The 26,938-nt window shown below is 40.3% G+C and overlaps 1 protein-coding gene across 1 annotated transcript; it reads right to left on the bottom strand.

Moving 5' to 3' along the window:
- Positions 1-7,297: 7,297 nt before the first annotated feature.
- Positions 7,298-26,933, bottom strand: wnt9b (wingless-type MMTV integration site family, member 9B). The gene is made up of 5 exons (XM_034190484.1): positions 26,918-26,933; positions 24,125-24,287; positions 20,966-21,219; positions 9,693-9,958; positions 7,298-8,271 (listed from the first exon to the last, which is right to left on the bottom strand). The coding sequence occupies exons 1-5, from the start codon at positions 26,931-26,933 to the stop codon at positions 7,810-7,812; spliced, it is 1,161 nt and encodes a 386-aa protein (XP_034046375.1). The 3' UTR covers positions 7,298-7,809.
- Positions 26,934-26,938: the final 5 nt, after the last annotated feature.

Raw genomic sequence — 26,938 nt, 5'->3', positions numbered from 1 at the left:
AGTATCCGAGAAATTGTGTAAGAGCTGGACATGTCACAACATGTCCTGTGAGACTTCCAACACGGAGGTGCTTTTTGTTCTGCGCCATTAGTGGCTCCATCCCGACGTGCGAACCCTCGGCCTGTCTTTCATTACAAAATCTTCTTTCACAGTGGAATGTGCCGAAAAAGTGCTGATGTCCACCTCTTCTACAATTTCTCTGGTAGTCAGACGACGTCCCGGATCAACACAGCGTTCACTTTGGAAATGATCTGGTCGTTTCAGCCTGTCGATGGCCTCCGCCATTGTGCGCCATCTTTAAAATGGTTGTAACACTGCTTAATCTGTGTGATGCCCATAGGATCATCACCAAAAGCCGTCTGAATCTTCCCAATGGTTTCCACCTGGCTGTCTCTCACAGTTTCTGGAAAAATTTGATGCTTTCCTTGCAATGAAAATCCAACAAGGGGGGAGGACCAGTGCTCACACAAAGCCTGCTCACAGGCAAATGACGCAACCGACAGGCATGAAAAAAATCACGCATGCACACGAAGGTTCAAGGTTGGCTCATGCAAGCACACATGATTCAAATCCATCAGGTTTTTGAAAAAAAGCAAAACAATAAAGTGTGATACTTTTCTAACAGACCTCATATATATAATTTTTGGACATTTCTATTTAGTCTTTTAATCTCAACTCAAGGTGTACTCATTCTCCATTGGCTATAATTTGTCAAACAATGGTTTCCTGTAGTATTTTTTATTTGTGCATGGTTTTAGTGTATCTTTTACTGAAAGTATTTATGAAGTTGAATTGTTTTTGTTACGCTGTTGTTCTGAAGCACTTTGTCATAACTGTCTGGAAAGTGCTGTACAAGTAAATATTAATAATAATAATAATAAAATAGTTTCCAATTTATTTTTTTTAAATTGCATATTGTGTTTATATATCTGTTACTGAATTTGCAAAGCACTTTGTAACTGACCTGTTTTGAAAGTGCAATAATGTATTTGTATTATTATTATTGTTGACAACAACAACAATAAATGTAATAATGAAGTTGCATGGTCACAGCAAGAAGGTCGTGGGAACACTTCCTACCTGCCTTTTCCTTATAGTGGGTCTGAAAATAATGACAAATATTTGGCCCAGCATATATTGTTATAATTATTGCAAGTTAATAAAAATCAAAGTAAAAAACAAAACATCAGGAGAAAACAGCTGAAGGTTGCTTAAAAGAAAAGTATGTTCATTACAATGTCCTGAAACTTATAAACAAACCTAGTAATTTTGAAATTGACTTATAATTCACCTCAATGCGACCTCAGGTTGATGCTCTAATGAGGAATAATCACGTGCAATCATCACAGTAATTAGAGAGCAACATCAAACAGCACCGGGGCACGCACTGTAAATACCTTGTACAATAGCTCTCTGTATGTTGTAGAGTCACTGATGCCTTTCAAATAAGAGGAAAGTTACGATTCGGGGATAAAAGCAAGCAAACTGCTCTCTTTGTCATACTCAGGGAATTTAATGTTGCTTTCTCTTGTGGTTAATTGGGGGTCAAATGCTCTGTATATATTATTAGGCAACAATCTCGCGAGTCATCATTATTATCATTGTCGTCTTGGTTGTGGTGCTGGCCAGAGGCAGAACACCTGTAGGCTGCTCCCCCACCACCCGCCCTTCTGAATATAGTGGGCAGTTGAGGGTGATGCATAGAGACCGCAGTCCTTTCAGATGAAAAGGAGGGCAGGGCGGCGTCATCAGGAAGTGGTTTAGCTCGAGAGATATGCAGAGAGCAGAGATTCAAGCAGGTGTATCGCACTCGTGCGCTCTTTGTGTGCGAGGAAGGAAGGCCACGGTTGTGGGTGGCAGCCTGCGGCAAGCGAGTGAGACACAGCAAACACATCGTGTTACAAATATATGTCCGTTTATTTGTGTTATTTAGTTTTAAATAAGAATGCAATACAACAAGGTTGTTTAAAAATATGATACAGGGTGACCCCCCCCCCCCCAAAAAAAAAATCCAGAACCCATAAAAATTATAATAAATCCTACAAAGGTCCAACAAATGTCTTGAAATTTGCTGGCATTAAACTTTAGTCTGTATACAATCATTCCCAAAAGTTCCAGTTATCTTGGTCGCATGTTGGGGAAGATGATTGGAACAATCGTTGGGGAACAATCATCTTCCCCAACATGTCTTGGTCAACCAAGGAAAAGACATTTTGCCTGGAGCCTATTTTGCCCACAAATCATACCATTTGGAGCATAAATTTGAAAGAACATGACTTTTATGTAAAGCGATCAAGATAACTGAAACTTTGGGGAATGATCGTACACAAAAAGAAGTTTAAGTCCAGCACATTTCAAGACATTTGCTGGACTTTTGTTGGATTTATTACAATTTTTATGGGTTCTGTTTTTTTGGGTCACCCTGTACATTACGGAATTGAAAAGAACTGTACAGAAAAAAACTAACTCATGCTGGTGTTTATAACAAATGCAAACAAAAATGCAAACAAATGCAAACTTTGCATAAATTTGTATATGATAATAACATTTGGCATAAGATGGAGAGGTGAGGTAGAGAATCCAAATTCTTGTCAAACACCAGTTAAACACAGATCTTATATACATTTTTAGTTCAAAATCACTCAAACAGCACATCACCTGACCAAAAAAAGAAAAACACTTTGAATCCAATGTGCACTTTTGACCCAGCAAATGCATGCATGGAATTGTTCACCAAGCAAGAAAGGGGGCGTAAACACGGCTAGTTTCTTTGAACAGCAATTTGGGCAAATGGGGAGCGTGACTGACCCTCTTCAAAGGGATTTAGGGCAAAGATGTGCACCTAAAGTAGACTTTGAAGAAAAAAACAGTTTAGTCAGGCCATTTTAAACATGAAAGCAGAGCGTAATGTGTACAGCTAGAGATCAACAACACTGTAATAAAAGAGAAGGATGAGAAAATTAAAAAACTTATGGCAACCTGCTGCACAAACATTTCGAATTTTCTCAGTTTAAGGCTATTTAGTTGCATCAACTTGGATTAAAAGGTTTGGTCAGACTGCTGTTGTGTCTGACCAGTTTAAAATGTAGATTAACATTAAATCACAATTACTATCTCAATGGACTTAAAATAACAAATTTGTCTGGAAAAAAAAAGATTTATGGTTTCATGTATTCTTGATATTAACTTTTTGGCTCGGTGAGGTGGAATGAGGTCTTTGTAGTGGGTGTACACATATGATTGCGCGTCTGTGGTAGTATCTTCAAAACACAAAGAGCAGTTTCATTCAAACTTGGTGGATAAACTCAGTGCACATACCTCTCACAGCACAGATAATGTCAAGGGCATAGGTCTAAGGTCAAGGTCAAATCAGAGGTCATTATGTAAAATGTTAATGATCATATCTTAGGAATTTCATGAGATACCAAGTCACAGTTTTCTCTAGAGGCTTCTGTTCTCCTGTGGCTAACAATGACAATATATGATGTCACATAGTGATACTGAGTGAAGTTGAAAATTTAGCTGGCAGTGATAAGCAAAGCAATGCTTCTTACAAAATTTGGACCAGGAATGATTTGGCGTTTAGCATCGTGTAGATGGAGGAGTGGGGAGTGGAGCCACATGGGTGGGTATAAATTCCGGCCCAATCTGAACTGGCAGTAACAAGGGCGCAATTTAGAACTAAAAATTGGGGGGGACAAAGTGCAAGGCCCACAGGGCCAAAGCCCATAGTCCAGGGGTCCAGGGGCCGCTTTAGGCCCCCAGAAGCCAACGGTTTCTAGATAAGCTCAGATGCATTCTGAGCATCCAGAACAGTCATTTTAATGTTTTGAGAAGACCATAAAGTGGACACCATTTGACTTATACAATTTGAAACTGTGGATATAAGTACTTTATTCTGAGAATAGCCAGCATTGATTTTATTAACATCCTGGTGTAAATAAGGTATCACCACATGTGTAGAACTCAAAAAGAATGATAGGTTGAGTTTTCATTTAAAAACAACAACTGCAATGTGGTAAAATGTATTCATAAATATGAAAGAACAGGCTCTTAATTATTAACTATCGCATACTGTACGAGGTCTATTAGAAAAGTATCCGACCTTATTTTTTTCAAAAACCATATGGATTTGAATCACGTGTGATTACATCAGACATGCTTGAACCCTCGTGGGCATGCGAGAGTTTTTTCACGCCTGTCGGTTACATCATTCGCCTGTGGGCAGTCTTTGAGTGAGGAGTCGCCCACCCTCTCGTCGATTTTTTCATTGTTTAGGAATGGCTCAGAGACTGCTGCTTTGTTTGATCAAAATTTTTTCAAAACTGTAAGGCACAACTGAGTGGACACCATTCGATAAATTCAGCTGGTTTTCGGTAAAAATTTTAACGGCTGATGAGAGATTTTGGTCTGGTAGTGTCGCTTTAAGGACGGCCCACAGCGCCTGACGGCGATCTGCGCTTCGAGACGGCAGCGTCTCGCTGTTTCAAGTTGAAAACTTCCACATTTCAGGCTCTGTTGACCCAGTAAGTCGTCAGAGAACTTTCAGAAGAAGTCGGCATGAGGAGTTATTTGGACATTCCGTTGTTAATGGACATTTTGTAATGAAAGAACGTGCGGGCAGAGTCGCATGTCGGGCCGGACCCGACCGTGGGGGGTCGCGACAGGAAAAACACCTCTGTTGGAAACCTTAACGGGCAAGTTGGAACATGCCCAAGCTGTTAAACAATTTCTCAGTTACTCACTTGTTGAAAGCCATCAAAAGCCGCCTGAATTTTACAAATGGTTTTCAACACAGAGGTGTTTTTCCTGTCGCGGCGCACACAGATTTGCCGAGTCGTCACGGAAACGACTCGACGAATTTGCGCGCACATCTTTCATTAAAAAATGTCCTTAAACAGTGGAATGTCCGCATAAAGTCCTCATGCCGGCCTCTTCTGAATCTTCTCTGTTCTCTCACGACGTCCTGGGTGAATTAAGTCTTAAATTAGAATGTTTTCAGGTCGAAACAGGCCGACGACGGCGCCTGGAAGCGCTGCACGACGTCCCGCTCCGTGGGAAGTCCTTACAGCGACAGAAACACCCCATAATCTCTCATCAGCCGTTAAACTTTTCACCGAAAACCAGCTTAATTTCTCGAATAGTGTCCACTCGGATATCCCTCACAGGTCCAGAAAAAATTTTGATAAAGCAACGCGCGCCGTCTCCAGCAGCGTGTGAAACAAAGCAATTCAGCCGAGAGGGCGGGACCACATCTCACTCAAGGCCTGCCCACAGGGAAATGACGTCACCGACACGCGTGAAAAAACTCACGCATGCGCACGAGAGTTCAAGCATGATTGGTGTAATCGCACGTCATTCAAATCCATATAGTAAAAAAAAAAAAAAAAAAAAGGGTCGGTTTATTATCTGATAGACCTTGTATTTTTTTTCTCATGATTTGTTTTTGCATAAGTTTGAAAAAACAACAGATCATAACTTTAGGATAAATTACTTATCATGAATTTAATTTTCGAAGTGGCACTAATGACAACACTCATACTGAACATAATTTCACTTGCATAGACTGATTTTGATCAAGCAATAATTGCAGATGGGCTTTCTGAGGTCCCAGATAGCTTTTCTGATTTTCTTTTCTAACTTTCAGAATTTAGCAAATTAGCATATGGTCCATTGATACTTATGTAGTAGACACTAGTCCCTAGAGGCAACTATTTTTGGTTTCAAATCTGGGCAAATGCAGTCCCAGAAAATTCTGAATGTGACAAACAAGAAACAGGTGTTGTAAACAAGTCAATGCTGCTAAAAATACAAACTTGCAAAAAAAAAAAGATACCGTTCTGACATGGTTTGCACATAAGACTGGCATAGCATGTTTCAAGTACACACATATATGTCAGAAGGTGGGGGGGAGACATACCATATTCTGTCCCCCCTGGTTGAAAAGGTGGGGGGACATGTCACCCCTATCCCCCACCAAATTGCGCCCAAGGGCAGTAAGGATCTAAAGACTCACATCCCAGAACTTTGAATTGTCAGGAATCGTCCGCACAGAATCGTTGGCCCTCATCTCTGACCTGTAGCAGCCAGAGGAGGAAGAAGAAATCATCATTCAGAATCATATGCACTGACAATCCCTCCCCAAAACGGTCATATCAAAATTGACTTTTATACATTTTTCTGGGTCGACAACTTGACGTGGCTCACCTGTAATATTTTATGGCAAATTAATTTTTTTCCAAAGCTGAAGAAATACATCTACTAACGTTGTGCTTCCTTTGCTTCATTTAATAACAATTAATTTTAAACGTGTATGTACTTTACTGGGTTTTTTTTTTTCGGCAAATGCAACAGCTTACAGCTTTGTCTCAACGGTGTAGGAATCGTACTACCTATTTGTGACATCGCTGGTAGAAGGAGTTGCTCCCTTAGGAGTCAAAATGTGGGTATATTGTCCATCAGTGCACACTGCTTGAACAGAAGACTGCCATTTGGACCCACGACCCAGCCAGGTAGAGACGTCTGGCTCCTAACGTACGTAATCCAGCCTTTAAACAAGACCGGCGAATATGAGTCAAACTGAGTCTGGAACATGTAGTGTGTAGTGACCATAGTTAAGGAGATAATGTACGTTGGCTTCAAACCAGAAGTTTGATGGCTCAGATTGTCAAACCGTCTTAGCCGTTTTTAACATACTGACTGAACTAGCAATCATCAGTGAGTTGCAAGTGGATTTAACCCAAAGAACCTTAATGACACTTTCCTGCATCCTGGCCATTTTTTTTGTCATATTTCATTTAATAGATCGCATATTTACACAGTGTTCTAGACAAATATATGGGTCACATTCAGAAAGATTGTTTTGTACATTTTGATATGCAACATATAGGCATTTTACTTGCATTAATAATAATCTTAAGGTATGGTAAAATCAAGAAAATACCCTTAGGTCAAATTGCAGTTTGAGCAAACTTAACAGATTGTCTTAGGTTTAGTCTAGTTTAGTCCTTTCATTTTCTAGATACAGCATTTAGTGTTTGACTATTTGGAGCCCTGTGCATTTCTTTTTGTGCTACTGAGAACATATTAAGCGGCACACAGAGATTTACATAGAAATTTCCATAACAGCAACTGAAACCAGCTTCTTTACACAATAACCCCACAAACGCACGTAGCTACAATGTGTAATCATAGCAACAGTCGACCCTCAAAAGTTCCAGTGATCACATTTAGGCATGTTGAACATATGTTTAGTTAATTATATATCTGGAGCAAGACAAAGATAAGTGCTTTTTACACAGAAATGAACTTTTAAACCACAGCAGTCAGAAAGACAGGCAGGCAGATTCCTTTTAAGGCTGTTTTAGCCTTAATGGCATTCTTTGATTATAAGAGGGTTAAAGTATAAAGCAGCTTTTCCTCACACACAGTGAATGATACAATAAATAATCAGATGGAAGGGGTCAGCTCCGTTACAGCATAATAAAGTCCTTGATGCTGTTCTGCTGGAGATATCTGGTCCAGTACCTGTTTTAATATCTAGTCCCGTCCTTCCCACAAAAGTGAGATTTCAGTGCATCCAGCAAAGTTTAGAAACAGCCTCAATATTTCAATCTTCCAGCTCCTCCCAGAATAACGTCTATCTCTCATGGACATCTGTGAAGATCACAGTTCCACCACGTTAGCTCGCTGAGCTGACAAAGGTCACAAATGATGGAGTTCCACCTGAAACCTCTTTCTCACCCACATTTTTTCCAATCTTTTCTTTCTAATTGAGTCTGCAAGTCTCGACACGCTCTCCATTTCCGCTCATGCGTTTTTGCAGGTGTACACCTCCTCCTCCCGGACGCATGTCTGACACTCCACGTGGCAGCACCAGCGGACCTGGCAATGGCAGGACAAGCTAGTGAGCCGCATGGCCGTGTTGTAGCCGCGTCCACAGCACAGACTCTGACAGCTGGTGTCTTTGGCGCACGACCGGCCACCCGTACCCGGGGAGTAGCGGGAGGGTCTGCAGAAGCTGGGGGAGTCCTCTAGGTAGACCAGGTCGGTAGTACGGAGGCTATGGCCGTGACGACGGGGCCCCTCGAACTCTGTCTCCCCGGTTGCCACGTTGGTGACACTCAGCACCCTCACCGAGTTGTCATACCGGTACTTAAGCAATCGGCCAGTGTCATGGAAAGGAGACAGCTGCTTCCAGCAAGTCCGTACGGCGCACGAACCGGATACGCCGTGACATTTGCAGGTTGTTTTCAGCCCACTCTTCACCGCCTGAGAGAGAGAGAGAAAAAAAAATGGAGAGATGTCACTTCACTCAGTTTGATTCATTACCTGGCCTCTTATCTGGGAGGTCTGTCTGGACAGAGTGAGACAATTTCCTGCAGGGTTGGAGAAGGGCGAGGTTTCAGTCGGCACTCTGTGTGCCTTTAGCCCATCTCAGTCAAAAAATTTTTTTTTGACATAATGGATTGAAGGGGGCAGTCCAGAATGCAGTATTTCATCTAGTTTACATTGCTCACTTGGACAGCTACAACAGATTGTGTTGAAACCAGCTCGCCGTCTGTCTCCTTCTGCTTGAGCCTGAGGCGTAGGTGACAAACAGTGCAGACGGTGGAATCTCTCCACCCCGCTCTCTCTACATGTCTGCTCATGGAAAACACTGATAAGAATTTCTGTGCAAGAAGCGCCAAAAAAGAAAAAAGAAAAAGTAGCAGCAGCTTGTGATGGAGCCGGTTGATTTGGGTTAATAGTTCACCTGATGGTCAGTGATGAGAGTCCTTTTGTCTTAGCGGTGGCCACGCGGGTCATGTAGCTCATCGGTTATTCTGAGAGGGAGGGGTGAGCCAGAGGGAACTTCTGGGTTGAAAAGTTCTGCTCATTCCTCCCTTTGCAGGTATGAACCCCCTCGGGGGGTTTCACAGTACCCTTCCTGGAGAATGGGGGACGTCAACCACTTCAGATTTTTGTGAACACAACCGCCGACCTCGTCTCGGCCCCTCCTGTGCTAATGTGAAGTGAGGAAGACCTTTAACGCGATAAAGAAGGTTGATGCCTTCAGCTCTTCCTGCCGAGGCTTTTCCGAGGTGTGAGCTACACAGGGATCCCCCCTGGGGGTTTGCGATTTCTGAAGTAGCTACAAACATTAGCAAGATTTATAAGGAGGAAGACCATCCAGCATATGGAAAAAACAACAAACGCTGGCTTGTATATTAAAAAGAGAGGCCACAGTTATAATCGTTCTCTTCGACGCCAGACCTTTAATTTGGTGTCGGCCCCGCGCAGCAAGCGTTATCATGCCTGAGAACACCTGGCTCCAGCAGCCTGGTCTCTGCGCTACACAGCCTCGCCCACTGCCTCCGTATCCACCAGCAACAACTGCACTAAATAAGGAGGGGGCCATTTGTGTGTCTGGTTCTATGAAACTACGCAGACAAGAATTACAGAATTACAGTTCTGTATCATCTGAAGGACCAGGAGTGTGTCAGAGGTACAACTGTCACGTAAAATTGCAGCCCAGCTAATTGAGCTAAAAGACGCTCGGGCATTTGCATTTGTTGATGCTCATGGCTTCTGTGCATTTCAGTCACATGTGCGCCGTCTTCACATAAAGAGACAAAGATAACAGTGGCTGCCTTTGTACGTCACTTAATTGATGAGGTGTTTGTTTGTTTGTTTGTTTTGGCCACACTTACCCGAATTCCAACGTTGATGTTGTGGGCGTCAACCCGAGCCCTCAGGTCCTTGCTGGCCCTCTTCTGGCCAAGAAACTTCTTGAGAAACTTGGTGCTGTATCTCAGGTTGTCGCCGCAGACCCCCCACTGCCACGCTTCTCGATGCTGAAGGCCGGGGGAGTCGTCGCACGTGCACCTCTCCATCCGGCCTGAGCTGCATGCTTTGGCGAGTGCGTGAGTCAGAGCCGCAGAGGACATGGCTAGTAGGAAGGCGGTCTCCTTGAATGCTGGGAAAGGCATTTTGGAAAAATACACAAAAACAGGCTTCAGTTCTCTTAGCTTTATTTGACAGTGGCGACTGCAGCTAGCTTAAATGTTAGCTTTGACAGCCTCTCATTGAACTGAAAAGTTAACTGTGATAACGCTAAACTGACAACAGCTAAAACATTTAGCTGAACCGAACGAGTATGGTTATGTTGTACCAACATTGCTTTTAAGTTGTATTACTTTTTTGTCAATCAACATGATATCAATGTAGCTCCAATGTCATCCTCCTTTTCTTGAACCAACGTCAGTGTGACCTTGACGTGACGTTGAAATGTGGTTCGGTTCCTCGCGTGCATTTTGATCTTTTTTAAATTTCTGTCAGAAACCCAGAGGAAGCAACAAACCATTTGTTTACAACAAACAAAATTCCCCAGCAATTCTACCATGCAAACCCTAGCGGGCAGGCCACTGTCTTTGGAATCTGCTGGATTGGTGTTTAGGCTCCAACAGGAACAAACCAACCCAGTCTCACAGATTGTCGTGATTCAGCTGCACAAACTATACATTAATCTATTGGTTCATCATATTGTCATGAAAAGTGCAAAATTTTCATCATGGCAGAACAAATTCATTCTAATTCATTCCGTGATGGCTGCACGTAATTAAAAGTGCAGCACGGTGGGGGTTAGGGTTAGGGGAAGGAGTAGGGTAAGTTGGTTCCACTCCTCCAACCAATGCAAAGGGGTTGGTATCGGGTTATTTGGTCACGTGACTTTTAGTCAGGATTCTGACATTTTGCTGATAGGCTGAGACACACCGCTCTCTGATTGGCTGCAGCCTGTGTTTACAACATAGCACTGGTACCACAGTCTCTGGAGGAGTGGAACCAACTTACATTTTCAGCGGTTACACCACAGCCAATCACAGAGCGTGGCATGATAGCCAATAGCGGCCGACGTGTCAGATGGACCAATAGCAGCCATGTTTTCAAATCAAAAACACACTACCAGTCTCTTTGTATAAGAGACTGTGGTACCAGTGCTAGGATTAGGGTTAGGTTATGGTTAAGGTTAGGGTTGAGGGTAGGACTGGGGTTAGTAATAGTGATCTAATAAAAAAAAAAACCCTGTCACGAAAATTTGAATCATTTCGTGACGGGAGGACAAAAAACAAAACAAAACAAAAAAAAAAAAAACAAACAAAAAAATAAAACAAAATAAAAAACGTGAGACTGGGCTGGAACAAACATGCATGTGTTTAGGGCTTGTACAATTTTCTTTCAACCTTTAATTTTTTAAAAAAAAGTTAGCTAACTTAAAATTATTGGAACTAAGCTTAGTGTAAGCTAATTTTTCTGCTAATGGTTTTCTAAGTTAGTTGGAAAGCTAATCCTCTAATGAAAACATTAGTTTTAGTTGGAACTCATACAAGCTAATTTTTCCACTAAAGGTTTTCAAAGTTAGCTGATCCGCTCACAAAAAAGTTAGCTTTAGTTGGAACTAAACATTGTGCATGCTAATTTTTCCACTAAAGGTTTTCAAAGTTAGCTGGAAAGCTAATCCACTCAAAAAAAAAAAACCCCCCAAAAAACCTTAGCTTTGCTTATTACCCGTTGACTGATTATCTCAACTGTGCATACACTGTCATTTGTTTAAAAGTGACAGAATTCAGCTAAAATTGCCATTGACTGCCACGGGAACTTCCCAGAAGTCCTAGGGTCCAGTAGTCCTAGTATTAAAGAGCGCATGTTGAAGTTGCTTTTGCACTTATGGTAGACTATATGTTGCACTAAAGTAAGTTATGTTGCAAATGTGTGACAGTTAAAAAAAAAAAAAAAAAAAAATAATAATAATAATAATAATGGTGAATTACCATTAGTTGTTGATTTTCAAATCAACAGATTGATAGACAACAGTACAATTACAGGTGATTAATGGTGTATGTCAACATACTCACATTTTTATTTTTTTTGTAAACTGAACTTTAAAATCAGTTTGGGGTTGTAATATACATCATTACATAATATAAAGAGGATAGGAACATGGGACCCAAGGACCAGGGGACCCTCCCCGACTGTCACCAAAATACTGCATCTTTTGTGTCATTGAATAAGCCTCCATTACAAATATATTTACCAAACTTTGTCTCTCACGGCCTCAGCATACATACTGTTGTGTCATAACATCTCTTCTGACCTTTCTTTTTGGTTGCGCACTGTTATTTGCTTCACCCAGAGCCATCGCCAGGGTATATTTTGATCCAATTAATTATTATTTTGACTAGGCAGGATTTTCCCAGATGAAAGTGAGTAATCGCACCACCCTTTTCCTCTGGGAATGGACGCTTTTCCAAGATAAAAATAACCACAGGGCTCAAGTGCTTTTCACCGCACCACATTTCTTGGCTCTGTAGTCCTTCATTAGCTCTTTGCTGACCTGTTCCTGATCCCACGCATGCTGATATCCATATGCATAAAGCCTTGACCTTCCTAGCACATCTGTGCACAGCAGGCCTACAGCGTACATGTGCAATATGGTGATTTATAACACAGCTGCTTCTTTTTAATCCCCCAGAGTAAAACAGATCAATAAATGTTATCAAACAGGTCACGCACAAAAATATCAAAGTAGGCAACTTTTTTTTTTTTTTTGAGGTTTTTGAGCATCTGGCATCATCCCCACAAATGGAATGACCCCATAATGCCATTTAAAGCAGTATCGCAAAAAGCAACGGCGGGACAAAGTACACTTTAGGGGAAGTGATGGTCCCAGTGGTTAAACGGTTGGGCTTGAGACCAGAGTATCCTCGGTTCAAATCCCAGCCTGACTGAAAAATCACTAAGGTCCTTAATCCCCTAGTTGCTCCCGGTGCATAGTGAGTACTTTGTATGGCAGCATCCTCAGATCGGGGTGAATGTGAGGCATTATTATAAAGCGCTTTGAGCGTCTGATGCAGATGGAAAAGCAGTCCATTTACACTGTCAAACCTGAGTTCAACTCAGTCATTTGAAGGAAACGAATTCCCTCAAACCATTTAAGAACAACTACTTCATGCAAATGATTCAACCACAGAACACATATTAAGAGAAAAACAAAACAAATTTGCTTAATTTGTGTTAAATTGACTGAAAACTACACTGTGTCGGATTTAGTGTCATTAGTGTCATCTAGTGGTGAGACTGCGGCTTGCATTAGGCTATTGTTTCCATTCACATTTTCACTACTTTGGTGACAGGGATTCAAGGTCCCTTGTCTTTTTTTCATGATTAAAAAAATTGAACAATTCCCCCGTGTTACAAAGATATAATAAGGATTCCAAAACTTGTAAGTCACCCTTGCAAACTGGCGACCATGTATATGGGAACAACCATCGATTCCTCTCCTTTATTCCACAGTCTTTCGGTCACAATGCAAAATGCAAAACATGGAGTAAATATGTCCCTTTTGGGCTACTGTATAAACCTGGTGGTGCAATGTGGTGTCCTCTGAGCGGGCAAGCTCCCACATACATATGAAGGTTTCATTCTATAAGCTCAGTAAAACACATTGATTTGTTGTTACGGTCAATTACACATTAAAGCACAGATGATTATTCCCTTTCTGCCGATAAACACCCATAAATCCTGCACACTGCAGCTTTAAATGAGCAAAATAACAGACTGCCCTAATAGATCTAAGTATATCCTCCCCTTTTGCCACACAGAAGCTGTGAGGAAATGATAGTATGACCTTCTGGTTTGTAGATGATCTGCTCTACCAACTGAGCCACAGTCTTCAATGGTGAAATTACAGAACAAAAAGAAAACAGTATGGGTAATAAGCATTATATATATATATATATATATGGGTGATTCTTTAACTACGGGCACTATTGGCCCTGTAAATGTAATTTCCACCACACCATTGCCTTACAATATAAAGCGCCTTGGGGCAACTGTTTGTTGTGATTTGGCGCTATATACATGTGCTCTGATGTCACTGTTTATCTCCATAGAAACTACCCAAACAATCTTTCATACAAATTGTTTAAAGGGACATTACAGTGTTGTGGTGGAAATTACAGCAATAGTGTGGGACAACTACATTTTGTTTAATAAAATCACAACAGTTGTATGACATTGAATACCCCAGTTATGTTTTGATTATTTTACTGATATTTTAAAACATTAGAAAAAACGTTTTTTTTACCATTAATTTTTATCATTGAAGATCAAAAGTCTGGTTGTGGGACAAGCACAAAACAGCAATATTTGCATATAATGATGCTGAAAAAAGGTGAAAAAGTCATCATAGACTACTAGAACAAATTTCTTAACACACTTTCATTGTAAAGATAACTATAAAAGTGTGAAATTTCCCCTTTTTTCTGTTTTTCATACAATATGATCAAATATTATATATATATATATATATATATATATATATATATATATATATATATATAGTGCATCTGGAAAGTATTCACAGCGTTTCACTTTTTCCACATTGCTATGTCATGACCTTATTCCAAAATAGAGTAAATTCATATTTTCTCCTCAAAATTCTACTCACAACACCCCATAATGACAAAATGAAAGAAGTTTATTTTTTATTTTTCCAAGTTTATTAAAAATAATAATCTAAAATCACTTGTACATAAGTATTCACACCTTTTGCTCATTACTTTGTTGATGGACCTTTGGCAGCAATTTCAGCCTCAGGTCTTCTTGAATATGATGCCACAAGCTTGGGGCACCTATCTTTGGGTAGTTTTGCTCATTCCTCTTTGCAGAACCTCTCAAGCTCCATCAGGTTGGATGGGGAGCGTCGGTGCTCCAGAGATGTTCAATCAGTTTCAGGTCTGGGCTCTGACTGGGCCACTCAAGGACATTCACAGAGTTGTCCTGAAGCCACTACTTTGATATCTTGGCTGTGTGTTTAGGGTCATTGTCCTGCTGAAAGACGAACCGTCGCCCCAGTCTGAGGTCAAAAACACTCTAGAGCAGGTTTTCATCCAGGATGTCTCTGTACATTGCTGCATTCATCTTTCCCTCAATCCTGACTAGTCTCCCAGTTCCTGCCTCTGAAAAACATCCCCACAGCATGATGCTGCCACCATCATGCTTCACTGTAGGGATGGTGCCTTGTTTTCTCCAAACATGACGCCTGGCACTCATACCAGAGACTTCAATTTTTGTCTCATCAGACCAGATCATTTTGTTTCTCATGGTCTGAGAGTCCTTCAGGTGCCTTTTACTAAGGTGTTGCTTCCGTCTGGCCACTCTACCATACAGGCCTGATTGATGTATTGCTGTAGCAATGGTTTTCCTTCTGGAAGGTTCTCCTCTCTCCATACACAGTAAATTTTGCAAAGTAAAATTTACTCTGCTGGGATAACATTTGGTCCCAGTCCAAATTGAGTTAAATGTACTCTATCACAGTGCTAAATCAACTCTATCACACTGTAACATCAACTCTTATTGGAGTAGAAACACTTGATTTGACAAGACTGTAGAGCTGATTTCACTCTATAATAGGGTGTATTTTACTCTATTTAGACTGGGACCACATGTTATCCTGGCAGAGTATATTTTATTCAGCAAAATTTCCTGTGTAGAGGAATGCTGGTCCTCTGACAGAGTGACCATCAGGTTCTTGGTCACCTCCCTGACCAAGGTCCTTCTCCCTGATCGCTCCGTTTAGATGGGCGGCCAGCTCTAGGAAGAGTCCTGGTGGATCCAAACTTCTTCCATGTACAGATGACGAAGGCCATTGTGCTCACTGGGACCTTCAAAGCAGCAGAAATGTTTCTGTACCTTTCCCCAGATTCAATTAAGCTGTAGAAACATCTCAAGGATCAGTGGAAACAGGACGCTCAATTTTGAGGTTCATGGCAAAGGCTGTGAATACTTATGTATATGCAATTTCTTCTTTTTTTTCATTTTTAATAAATTTGCAATAATCTCAAAAACATTTTTTTCACATCATCATTATGGGGTATTGTGTGTAGAATTTGGAGAAAAAATGAATTTCATCCATTTTGGAATAAAGCTGAAACATAAAATGTGAAAAAAGTGAAGCACTGAATACTTTCTGGCACTATACGAAGACTGTCCATAAAGTATAGGTCCTTTTTATTTTTTTCAAAAACTATATGGATTTCATTCATATGTTTTTACATCAGACATGCTTGAACCCTCGTGCGCATGCGTGAGTTTTTCCATGCCTGTCGGTGACGTCATTCGCCTGTGAGCACTCCTTGTGGGAGGAGTCGTCCAGCCCCTCGTCGGAATTCCTTTGTCTGAGAAGTTGCTGAGAGACTGGCGCTTTGTTTGATCAAAAATTTTTCTAAACCTGTGAGACACATCGAAGTGGACACGGTTCGAAAATTTAAGCTGGTTTTCGGTGAAAATTTTAACGGCTGATGAGAGATTTTGAGGTGATACTGTCGCTTTAAGGACTTCCCACGGAGCGAGACGTCGTGCAGCGCTCTCAGGCGCCGTCGTCAGCCTGTTTCAAGCTGAAAACCTCCACATTTCAGGCTCTATTGATCCAGGACGTCGTGAGAGAACAGAGAAGTTTCAGAAGAAGTCGGTTTCAGCATTTTATCCGGATATTCCACTGTTAAAGGAGATTTTTTTAATGAAAGACGTGCGGGCGGATTGCAGCGTCGGCTCGCAGCCGCCGCGACACTCCGCCACAGGAAAAACACCTCCGTTGGAAGCCTTAAGGACAAGTTGGAACATGTCCAGCTGTTAAACAATTTCTCATATACTCACTCCACTGAAAGCCATCAAAAAGCCACCTGGATTTTACAAATGGTTATCAACACGGAGGTGTTTTTCCTGTGCCGCCGCACCGCGCCGGCTGCATCCTGACGCGCGGACCCGTCCGCACGTCTTTCATTAAAAAAAAAATCTCCTTTAACAGTGGAATATCTGGATATAATGCTGAAACCGACTTCTTCTGAAACTTCTCTGTTCTCTCACGACGTCCTGGATCAATAGAGCCTGAAATGTGGAGGTTTTCAGCTTGAAACAGGCTGACGACGGCACCTGGGAGCGCTGCACGACGTCTCGCTCCGTGGGAAGTCCTTAAAGCGACAGTATCACCTCAAAATCTCTCATCAGCCGTTAAAATTTTCACCGAAAACCAGCTTAATTTTTCGAACCGTGTCCACTTCGATGTGTCTCACAGGTTTAGAAAAAATTTTGATCAAACAAAGCGCCAGTCTCTCAGCAACTTCTCAGACAAAGGAATTCCGACGAGGGGCTGGACGACTCCTCCCAGAAGGAGTGCTCACAGGCGAATGACGTCACCGACAGGCGTGGAAAAACTCACGCATGCGCACGAGGGTTCAAGCATGTCTGACGTAAAAACATATGAATGAAATCCATATAGTTTTTGAAAAAAAATAAAAAGGACCTATACTTTATGGACAGACCTCGTGTGTGTGTATATATATATATATGTGTATATATATATATATATATATATATATATATATATATAATTGAGACAGTCCACCCAGTGTTGTGGTAATGAGGTTACACTAGTTTCATAATTCTAGCACTGATGCAAGTTTGGATTATTTTCTGCTTATTTTCAATTCTGTGCCATTCTTGTAAATTCAAAATTCTGACTACAAATAAATAGTAAATGGACTGCATTTATATTGCGCTTTTCTATCTGCATCAGACACTCAAACCACTTTACAATAATGACTCACATTCACCCCGATGTGAGGGTGCTGCCATACAAGGTGCTCACTACACACCGGGAACAAGTCAGGGATTAAGGACGTTTCCCAAGGGCCCTTTGTGATTTTCTAGTCAGGCTGGGATTTGAACCGAGGATCCTCTGGTCTCAAGCCCAACGCTTAACCACTAGACCTTCACCTCCCCTACAAATCTTCTCAAATAAACTAAAATCTCCAAGCTAACATGTTAAATGTAATAGTAAAGTCGCTGAATGACAATGTATAATAATTACAGCTGCTCTGTGCTGTTTGTTGCATATTTTGAGCATTTTCAATCGTCAGTGCACAATACTGCCACAACTTGCCTTTTTTCTTCAAAAGTAAAAACACACACACACACACACACACACACACACACACACACACACACACACACACACACACACACACACACACACACACTACTTACTTGTGATACAAAGTACTTTCCCTAGCTTCCCTGCAGTTATGACACCCACACCAAGTAAGAAACGTGGATAAATACCCTGAGACATAATGTCCACATGAGTGTATTACTGTTTACACTGTGGTTATGATTTGGTAAAGGTCTGACGTATTTGCTGACGGCGACTCGGTCTTTGTGGCGGCACAACTTTACCTTCTAGTTCTTGCATTCAAAACTCCATCAGCTGTGAGAACGACAGATGAATCTGATCACATGCAATATTTTAAATGAGCTGGCATGTGTGCATGTGAGAAACATGCCTGCAAAACAGTCACCAAAATAAATACTATTCTCTCTTTACATTTAAGGTAATTCAACATGAATCAACACAGTTCATTTCAATTGATTTAAAAAAAAATTGCTTAAATTATTTGAGTTAACTTAACTGGTTTCCGCAGCCTGTTTGAGTTGAACAAACTTGTCAGGTTTGACACCGAAGAGTTCACGTGTCACTTTTGAAGGTGATTTCTATCTTATCAAAACAGATGCAGTGAGGAAAATTGACAAATATTGCTCTTAATTTAAATCTGCCTGCTGAGATCCAACATTTCCTGTTTTCTTTCAAATTGGTTTTCTGTGATTTATGATTAGTTAGCTGATTTTTTTTTTATGAGCTGTGGGACTGCTGCCGGGCAGATCTCATGTCTGTTTTCATTTTGTGGTCATTATATTGGAAATTACATTTTGTTTTAAATTTTAACGTTCCTGTCTTTGTTTTATTGCGATTTCCTCTCTGCGATTCTTTTGTTATGACACATTGTTGGAAATATAATGAAGTGACCATCTATATCAGGAAAAAACAAGGATAAAGTACTTTTAGACATATTTAGACTCATATTTATAGTGAAACATTAATTAAAGCATCCTGTTGGTTGATAAATTGGCACCTCACTTTGAAATAATATGAGATTGCTCACCTGTGATTTATAAATAAATGTTTTTCAAATGTCATAAATGTTGTTGTGATCACCATCAGATTGCACAGTCTAATACCTATACAGCTTAGTCATCAGAAATACCCAGAATTACACATGAAGTATCATCTGAATCTCTGGAAACAGAAATTAGAAAGCGTAGAACTATGAAGCTGTATTTTTTAGTATTTGAGAGGTTTGCTGCACTGTAAAACCTGCACTGAAAAAATGCTACTTTGGATCAACTTAAAAAAATTGATGTAATTTGTTACAGCGAATTATTTTAGTTTCTCACAATGTATATTTATGATTTTGTAAAGTGATTCCAGCAGATTTAAACTGGAAACCACAATTTTCCATTAGACCAATGTAAATAAGTACTTTGAATGAAGTGCACTGTTTCACTTTTTTCAGTGTGATAAGTTAGTGCAACTCAGTTGATTTGACAAAACCGATTGCCTTAAACCCTTTAAGTTTAGATAACTCAAATAATTGAAGTATGCAAATTTATCCTAGTAAAGTACATCAAGTAATTAAAGTATGCAAATTTATCCTAATAAAGTGCAGTAAACTTAGATTAGTGTTAAATAATTTGTTTTTCACTTAATATGTGAAACTTAATAGTTTGAAGGATTTTGCAATTATTCAGAACATTTCTGCAACACTTTTAAATTATTTAATAAAAACAAATAAACAACCAAACCCAAAAACAAACAAGCAAACAAACAAAAATGACTTGTGGCAAAATCAAATGAATTGTTTGTCTGAATAAATTAACAAGTTGGTATAAATATTACTTGATATGTTAATTCAGATCAACCTAATTCGTTTCAGTGTTACAAATTGAAGCATTTTAAACACTTTTTAAGTTGGTCCAACAACATTCTTCTTTGAGTGTAACTCTGCAATGGGGAACTGGGGGCAATTTTGTGTTTAATCTCTTGCTGAAGGATATTGTGGCACACAGAGGTATAGGCAGGAATTAATCCAATGACCTACTAGTACATTGAAAAAAAAGAGAAGTGTTGAACCAAACTTAAAAAGAAGTGTTCAGTTGGTAACACTCAAATTTATTATGTTGATCCAAATTAAGTAATATTTACACCAACTTCTAACTTAATTTGGATGGAATTAATTAATTTGCACATAATCAAACAAACAAAAACAATAAAACAGCAAAAAGAGAAAATTATTAAATAATGTTTAAAAGATCTTAAAACTGAGAGAATACTCTTAATGAGAGAAATGGATGGTACTAAAAAAAAGGTTGCTGGTTTTATTCCTGCATTTGGTCAGGTGTGAATAGGTACACTCTGAAAAAGGAACAGTTGTCTCAACAAGAAAAATTGATGTAACATGCATCAATTTTTTAAAGTTATTTCAACTTAGTTGTTTCAACTTTCAACTGCCACAAGACTTCTCTTGTTAAGTCAAAATAACTTAAATCTTTACAAATTGTTACATCATTTTTTTCTCATTGAGACATTTTTTAGAGTGTGTAACAGGACATTTGACTGATCTGACATTTGACTGAAGACACAAAAACAAATGACCCCTAATAAGACTTAAAAACATAAACAGCATGGAAAAGGTCATCTGGACATAAAACCTGTCAACGCATAAACTCCATGGAATTGACAAAAGCATATTTACGTTTATGTTACTTCATTCAGATATATTTAATAGGTCAGATATGCAACATATTGTGAATAAATTCCAACCACTTTATTGCTTCAGTAGGTTATATGAGTGAATGTAACACAAATCAAGTTAATTTTATGAAATTCAAATACTTTTTTAATACCTGAATTATTTGAGCTATCTGACCTTAACTGATTTAAGGTAATCATCTTCCTGTTGAACTCACTTCTCAGGTCTGAGATATTTTAGAGGACAATTTTTAAAAGCCAGGCTGAAAATGAAAACCTTACCTCTCTTCAGAAGGCTTCCTCGACCGTCCAGGCTGCAGTTCCAGCGCTCGTTCCTGAACTGGTACCGGCACTCCAGCAGACTGAGGCGCACCGACTCCCGCAGCGTCTCGGCCAAACCGGGTTCTCTGCGGCACAGCTTCTTCTGCCGCCTGGTCAGAGTCATCTGCTCGCACTGCTTCAAGTGAGCCTTTCCTGTGGGAGCTTCACTGGAAAACGGACCTGGTAAAAACACCAAAGGTTCCCGACCTGTCAGCCTTGAAATGGAAAGGAAAAACAGAGAGGACACACAATAAGCCTGGTGGAAGAAACAGATATGTAAAAATAAATAAAATAAAAAACGAATACAATGGTCATTTTGCGCTGTATTTCGCTTGTCTTATGATAAAGCAGCTGTTTTTGTAATTAATCAGGTTCCAAATATAATTTATTTAAGTTAAATATTAAACTGCAAATGGTTTTTCAAAACAAAATACGCACAAAAATGTTCTGATTGAAACATATTAAACTGGAAGTGGCAGTGCAGCGCAACAGTTTGCGCGTAATTACGCGTGCGTAATTTGGATAGAAGACGGTCGTTGCTGCTGAAACAACAAAGTTGCAAAAATGAAATCTTGCTGACCCAAAATAAGCTGCAGTGTGCGAGAGGAGGATGCAGAGCGCTATAAGTCGCAGTAGGCAGGCGGTGCCTGGGAGCCTGGAGCGCATGGTGCCGGGTTGGCGCTGCTCTTCATCTCGGTGATTCTGCAATCGGGAAAGTCTGTGCCGTGTGGTCGGCGAACCTCTTTAAGGACACCCCCGGCACTCACGCGCACACATACAATCTGGCGCGCTGGTTCAGCGGGAGGCAGGGCTGTTTGGAGCACTCTCATTGGATTCTCTCATTATCGTTACCTCCTACTCCACGCCACCCAGGTAGACGAAAAATGACCGACTACCGGCTGATTTCACTTGGATATCACCAGACTGCTGTGCTTCCACACAGCAAGTTATTATTATTATTATTGTTATTATTATTATTATTAATCCCTCAGGATTATTTACTTATTTTAAGAAAAAAAAAAAACTAGTTTGAGGCTCTATTCGATCTGGATAGCAAATATGAAACTGCACATTTAACACCCCTCAGAGTTAATTGAACAAAATAGGTTACCATAAAAACCTTGCTTCTGTTAACACTTTTGAAAGTGTGAACTCTGGTGTTATCTGACTCACTCTTACAGTGTAAAATATACAAAATATTGAGATTTATTCTAAGGCACAGGCGGAACAGTGGTTAACACTATTACCTCACAGTGAGAAAATCCCAGGTTCGATTCTGACCTGGTCCTGTTTGTTTGGAGTTTGCTTGTTCATGTAGGCTCCCTCCAGATCAGGGGTGGGCAACTTGTTCCAGAAAGGGCCAAGAGGGTGCAGGTTTTCTTTGTAGCCACTGATTCCACCAGGTGATTTCACTGATTAACTCATTCCATCTGCTCAAAGTGATATTAATCAGTGAAATCACCTGGTGGAGTCAGTGGCTGCAAAGAAAACCTGCACCCTCTTGGCCCTTTCTGGAACAAGTTGCCCACCCCTGCTCCAGATGCTTTGATTTCCTCTCACTTCCAAAGGCATGCAGATTAGGTGAATTGGAATCTTTAAACTGACTGTAAGTGTGTGTGGAAATGAATTTGTCTGTCTGTGCCCGTGTTCGGATTGAGATTTGCAATCCGGTTTTAGCTGAACAGTGCTATTTAGATATAAACCAGATTATTTTCAACCCAGTACCTGGCTCACCCTATATTTGAGCCAGATTTGCAAATGTGGCTTGATTAGCTCGGGGATCTTGATGTCATACTTCTGTGTTTGTGGGGTCAGCATTCAGGTCGTGGGCGCAAACCAAAGTATGACGTTAACTTTGCCCAACATTGTATAGCATCTTGCTTGTCTTTGGTAGTAGCTGCAGAGGACCGCAGAAGCATCTGGAGACCAGGAAACACAAAACAAATTAGATGGAATTATCGAAACCCGAAAGTATTTGAGGACATCACTGCCGCAGTAGCAGGACATGGGTATGAGAAGACGGCAAGCCATTGCCATGGCAAGATAAAGAACCTCATGGCCAAATAAAAAGGAGAAGGATCACAATGCAAGAAAAGAAAGAATTCAGTTTGAGCCAGATTGAGTCTGGATGCGTGTGTAGGATGAACCGGATTTGAAAAACAGGTCTGAATGCTATCCAACTAGATAGCAATCCAGAATGAATCCGACTCGAGCCAGATTGCCAACCCCAATCTCACCTTGTTTATCATTCGGACCATCAGAACATGTGTTCTCACCTCCCTATACAGCTTGGAATTTCTATTGTTGGGCTGAAATAAAATAACACTTGTAGAGCAGCATTATTTTAATTCAGTGGATCTCACCAAAGTTCCATGCAAACACTCAGGCTTACTGGATAGTCTGAAGACGTATGGCTTAAGAACAGTCTCAGTGTTGTACATTGCAAGTATGAGCCAGTCAGATAACACTATCTAATAATAATAATTTCCTTTATCTGTCATTGGAAACACAGTACATAGAGTGAAATTTGTCCTCTGTATGTAACCCATCCTAATTATAGTTAGACACAATCCAACCACTAGGAGCAGTGGGCAGCCACAGTCCAGCACCCAGGGACCAACTCCAGATGTAGAGACGCTGCCTTGGTCAGGGGCAGAGAAAGAAGCAGACTCTAAATAAGCATGTTTTTTTTTATTTGAGGAAACCCACGTAGACACGGGGAGAGCATGCAAACTCCACACAGAAAGGCCAGGAAGCGATCCCATGGCTTTTTAGCTCTGAGGTATCAGTACTAACCACTCAGCCACCCTAAATGGGTGTTATCACATTCAAAATTGTTCATTTGACACTCGCACACTGTCTATATAGGAACCACTAGGGGAAAAAAGCAAAAACTAGCAGGTGTAGAAGAGGAAGAAGGAAAAAATAATTCATGCATAAAACAAATGACCCAATCCTTATGTTCCAGTACATTAAACACAAACTGACATACTTTATTATGCTTTCATTGGTTATCTTCATGATACATCATGCAAGGGTTAGTTATTTGAGAAGCATGGCCTTAAAGAAAGCAAACATGACATTAGCTCCAGTCCATCTATCGACAAGACCCAGAGATACTTAAATTCCTCCACTCTGGGCAGCAGTTCTCCCCTGATCCAAACGGGACAGTCCATCCTTTTCTGACTGAGGACCATGGTCTTAGATTTGGAGGTGCTCATTCTCATCTCAGTCTTTTCACACTGGACCTCAAACCTGCCCAAAGTGCATCGGAGGTCACTGTCTGATGAAACCAACAGAATCACATCATCTGCAAAAAGCAGAGATGCAACTCTGAGGTCACCAAACTGGGCACCCTCCAGTCCCTGACTGAGCCTTGAAAATCTAGCCAAAGGTCTGATGTAAATAGTAATACATTCTAAAATGGGAAATCGCTGGTAATTTCTGGAAAACATTTACATCTGGATTGTGGTGCACAGAGCTTGTACCGGCTTGGTGGGTGTGTCTCTAAGTATAAATATGTTTTACATCATAGTGACCTAAAATGAGACATTTCAGTCCTGCATTTTGATGTTCGTAAAACTGTACATGCACACTGAGAATTGTGAGACTTAAATGTAAAAGGACAAAAATAGAACCCATTTAAGTAGCACAGATGTTTCATAGCAAAAAAATACAGTGAGGGAAAGAAATTAGTTTTTTGTTGTTTTGTTTTAACATTTCATACTTTACCAAACCGGCCATTAGGTGGTGGCAAAGCACCATTTCAATTTCAGTGTAGGACCTCCCACTGAAAACAATAAAAGAAGACATAAAACATGTTCAGCAACAGAGTAATTATGCTGCAATTATGCAAATAAGGAATTCAGCAACTTACCAGACAAAATGTGTTACAATGAACACTGTAGTTCTAAAACAAATATAATTGGTGTCATAGTTTTGTAGCCTGTGGTTTATGTGTGTTTCATATTTTATACATGAATGCTTATACACACTCTTAGAAATGAAACATACACTCTTAGGCATAAAATGTTGAATTTAATTGATAAAGTTAAGGTAACTTTTTCCACATAACATCGTTAATTAAGTGCAAAACAACATTGTCATTGACATTAATTAAATCAAATGAAACATTATTACTTAAATCCCCATATTGTGTTGCACTTAATTGACAAAGTTATGTGAAAAAAAGTTACCTTAACTTTATCAATTAAATTCAACATTTTATTTCTTAGAGTGCAGATTTTTTTTTAATTAAAGTAATTTATTTGTTTGCTCACAAGAAAGCAACGCACATGCTGGTACACGTACAGACCTTGAGCTGACCGTGGGCTTTTAATGTGAAATTGAAACAGTGTGATCCCACTTCATTCACTTCTGTTTAAATGTGCTTCAAAACAAAACAAGGGAACAGCCAAAGAGATTTTAATAAACACTTTAATATAATTGTAATCATGAGGTACAAGTAGCATATATTCGGATCTTTTAAGTTATAATTGACCTATAAGTTTATGAACTCAAAAATTTTGTGGCAATTGATTACCTCAATATTTTTGAGTTTTGCTAACTTGTTTGGGTTTACAGTGTGATTGTGTGAATTGGCCATGCCTTCCGCGGGGCTGGTGGGGCCTCGAGGAAGGTATGTGTGTGTCTGTGTGTGTGTGTGTGGGGGGGGGGGAATCAGTTTGGACTACAGTCCATACAGTAAATGGACTACATTTATATAGTGCTTTTCCATCAAAACGCTTTACAATTATGCCTCACATTCATATACAAGGCGCTCAGTACAATAGGGGATTAAAGGCCTTAGTGATTTTCCAGTCAGGCAGGGATTTGAACCCATGATCTTCTGGACTCAAGCCCAACACCTTAACCACACCATTACCTCCCTGGTTTCTGGTTGATTCTTTGTATAACTGGTTGCATGTTTGACGATTCTTTGTTGTAGTTTTTCAAAATGTGTTCATTTGTTATTGGTAGTGTGGCCAGAGCAGATGGTTGCCCCACTGAGCCTGGTCTGCTTGAGGTTTCTTCTGATAATCCAAAACAGATGCCTGAGGGAGTTTTTCCTTTTACCCTGTTGCCATTGCGTTTGCTTTGTGAAGCACGTTGGGGTGACTAATACTGCGATTTGGCGCTATATAAATACATTTTAATTTATAGTTTTTGAGTTGTTGCCTGTAGAAACTGGTTATGATGAACTCGCTCACTTCAGTAAGGTTTTCACTTACATCTACACTCCAGCCCAATAGGTGGCGATAATACAGACAAGCCACAGCAAGTAAACTAACTCGATATAAAATAAAAGAAAGGCATAGAAGAAGAAGAACTGTTGCGTAACCTTCACTTGGGGGCACTCTGGCGTTTTAGGTGATGAGATCTCAGATTCATTGGTAGAAGAGTCCCTTCTGAAAAATAAAGTTGATGCTAATATCCCTTTGGGAAAGGTTGATTGCTATAGTATTTTTTAAAGAGTTGAGTGATGAGAAGTGGCAAAAGCAGTGGGAGAGTGAGTCGGTAGGGCGGCACTATTTTATGTGTCAGCCTTCGATTAAAAATAAGAGACTCCTCTCCTCATCCTGTCGTAAGGATCGAGTCAGATTGATTAGATTGAGACTGGGGCATTGTGGGTTGGCAGCATATTTAAAAGTGATTGGAAAACATCCAGACGGGTTGTGTCAGTGTGGTCAGTTGGAAAGTGTTCATCATGTTTTAATGTGCTGTCCTATGTATTCTAGTGATAGGCGGAAATTGTTTAAAGATTTGTCAGACTGTGGATTGACTGAGTTTTCTTTTAGGTCAATAGTTTCTGAGGGCAGTTACTCGCATTTAGTGGACAAAGCTGTGATTAAGTTCCTCCATTCCACCAACCTCTTTGAGAGTCTAACATGAGATAAAGTATTTACCTATTACCTGTGGGGGGCAGCATTACGC

This window comes from Thalassophryne amazonica, chromosome 16 (genome assembly GCF_902500255.1).
Source record: "Thalassophryne amazonica chromosome 16, fThaAma1.1, whole genome shotgun sequence".
NCBI classification, from domain to species: Eukaryota; Metazoa; Chordata; class Actinopteri; order Batrachoidiformes; family Batrachoididae; genus Thalassophryne; species Thalassophryne amazonica.
The sequence above is the reverse complement of the archived record's forward strand: the minus strand, read 5'-3'. Positions and strand labels throughout refer to the sequence as shown.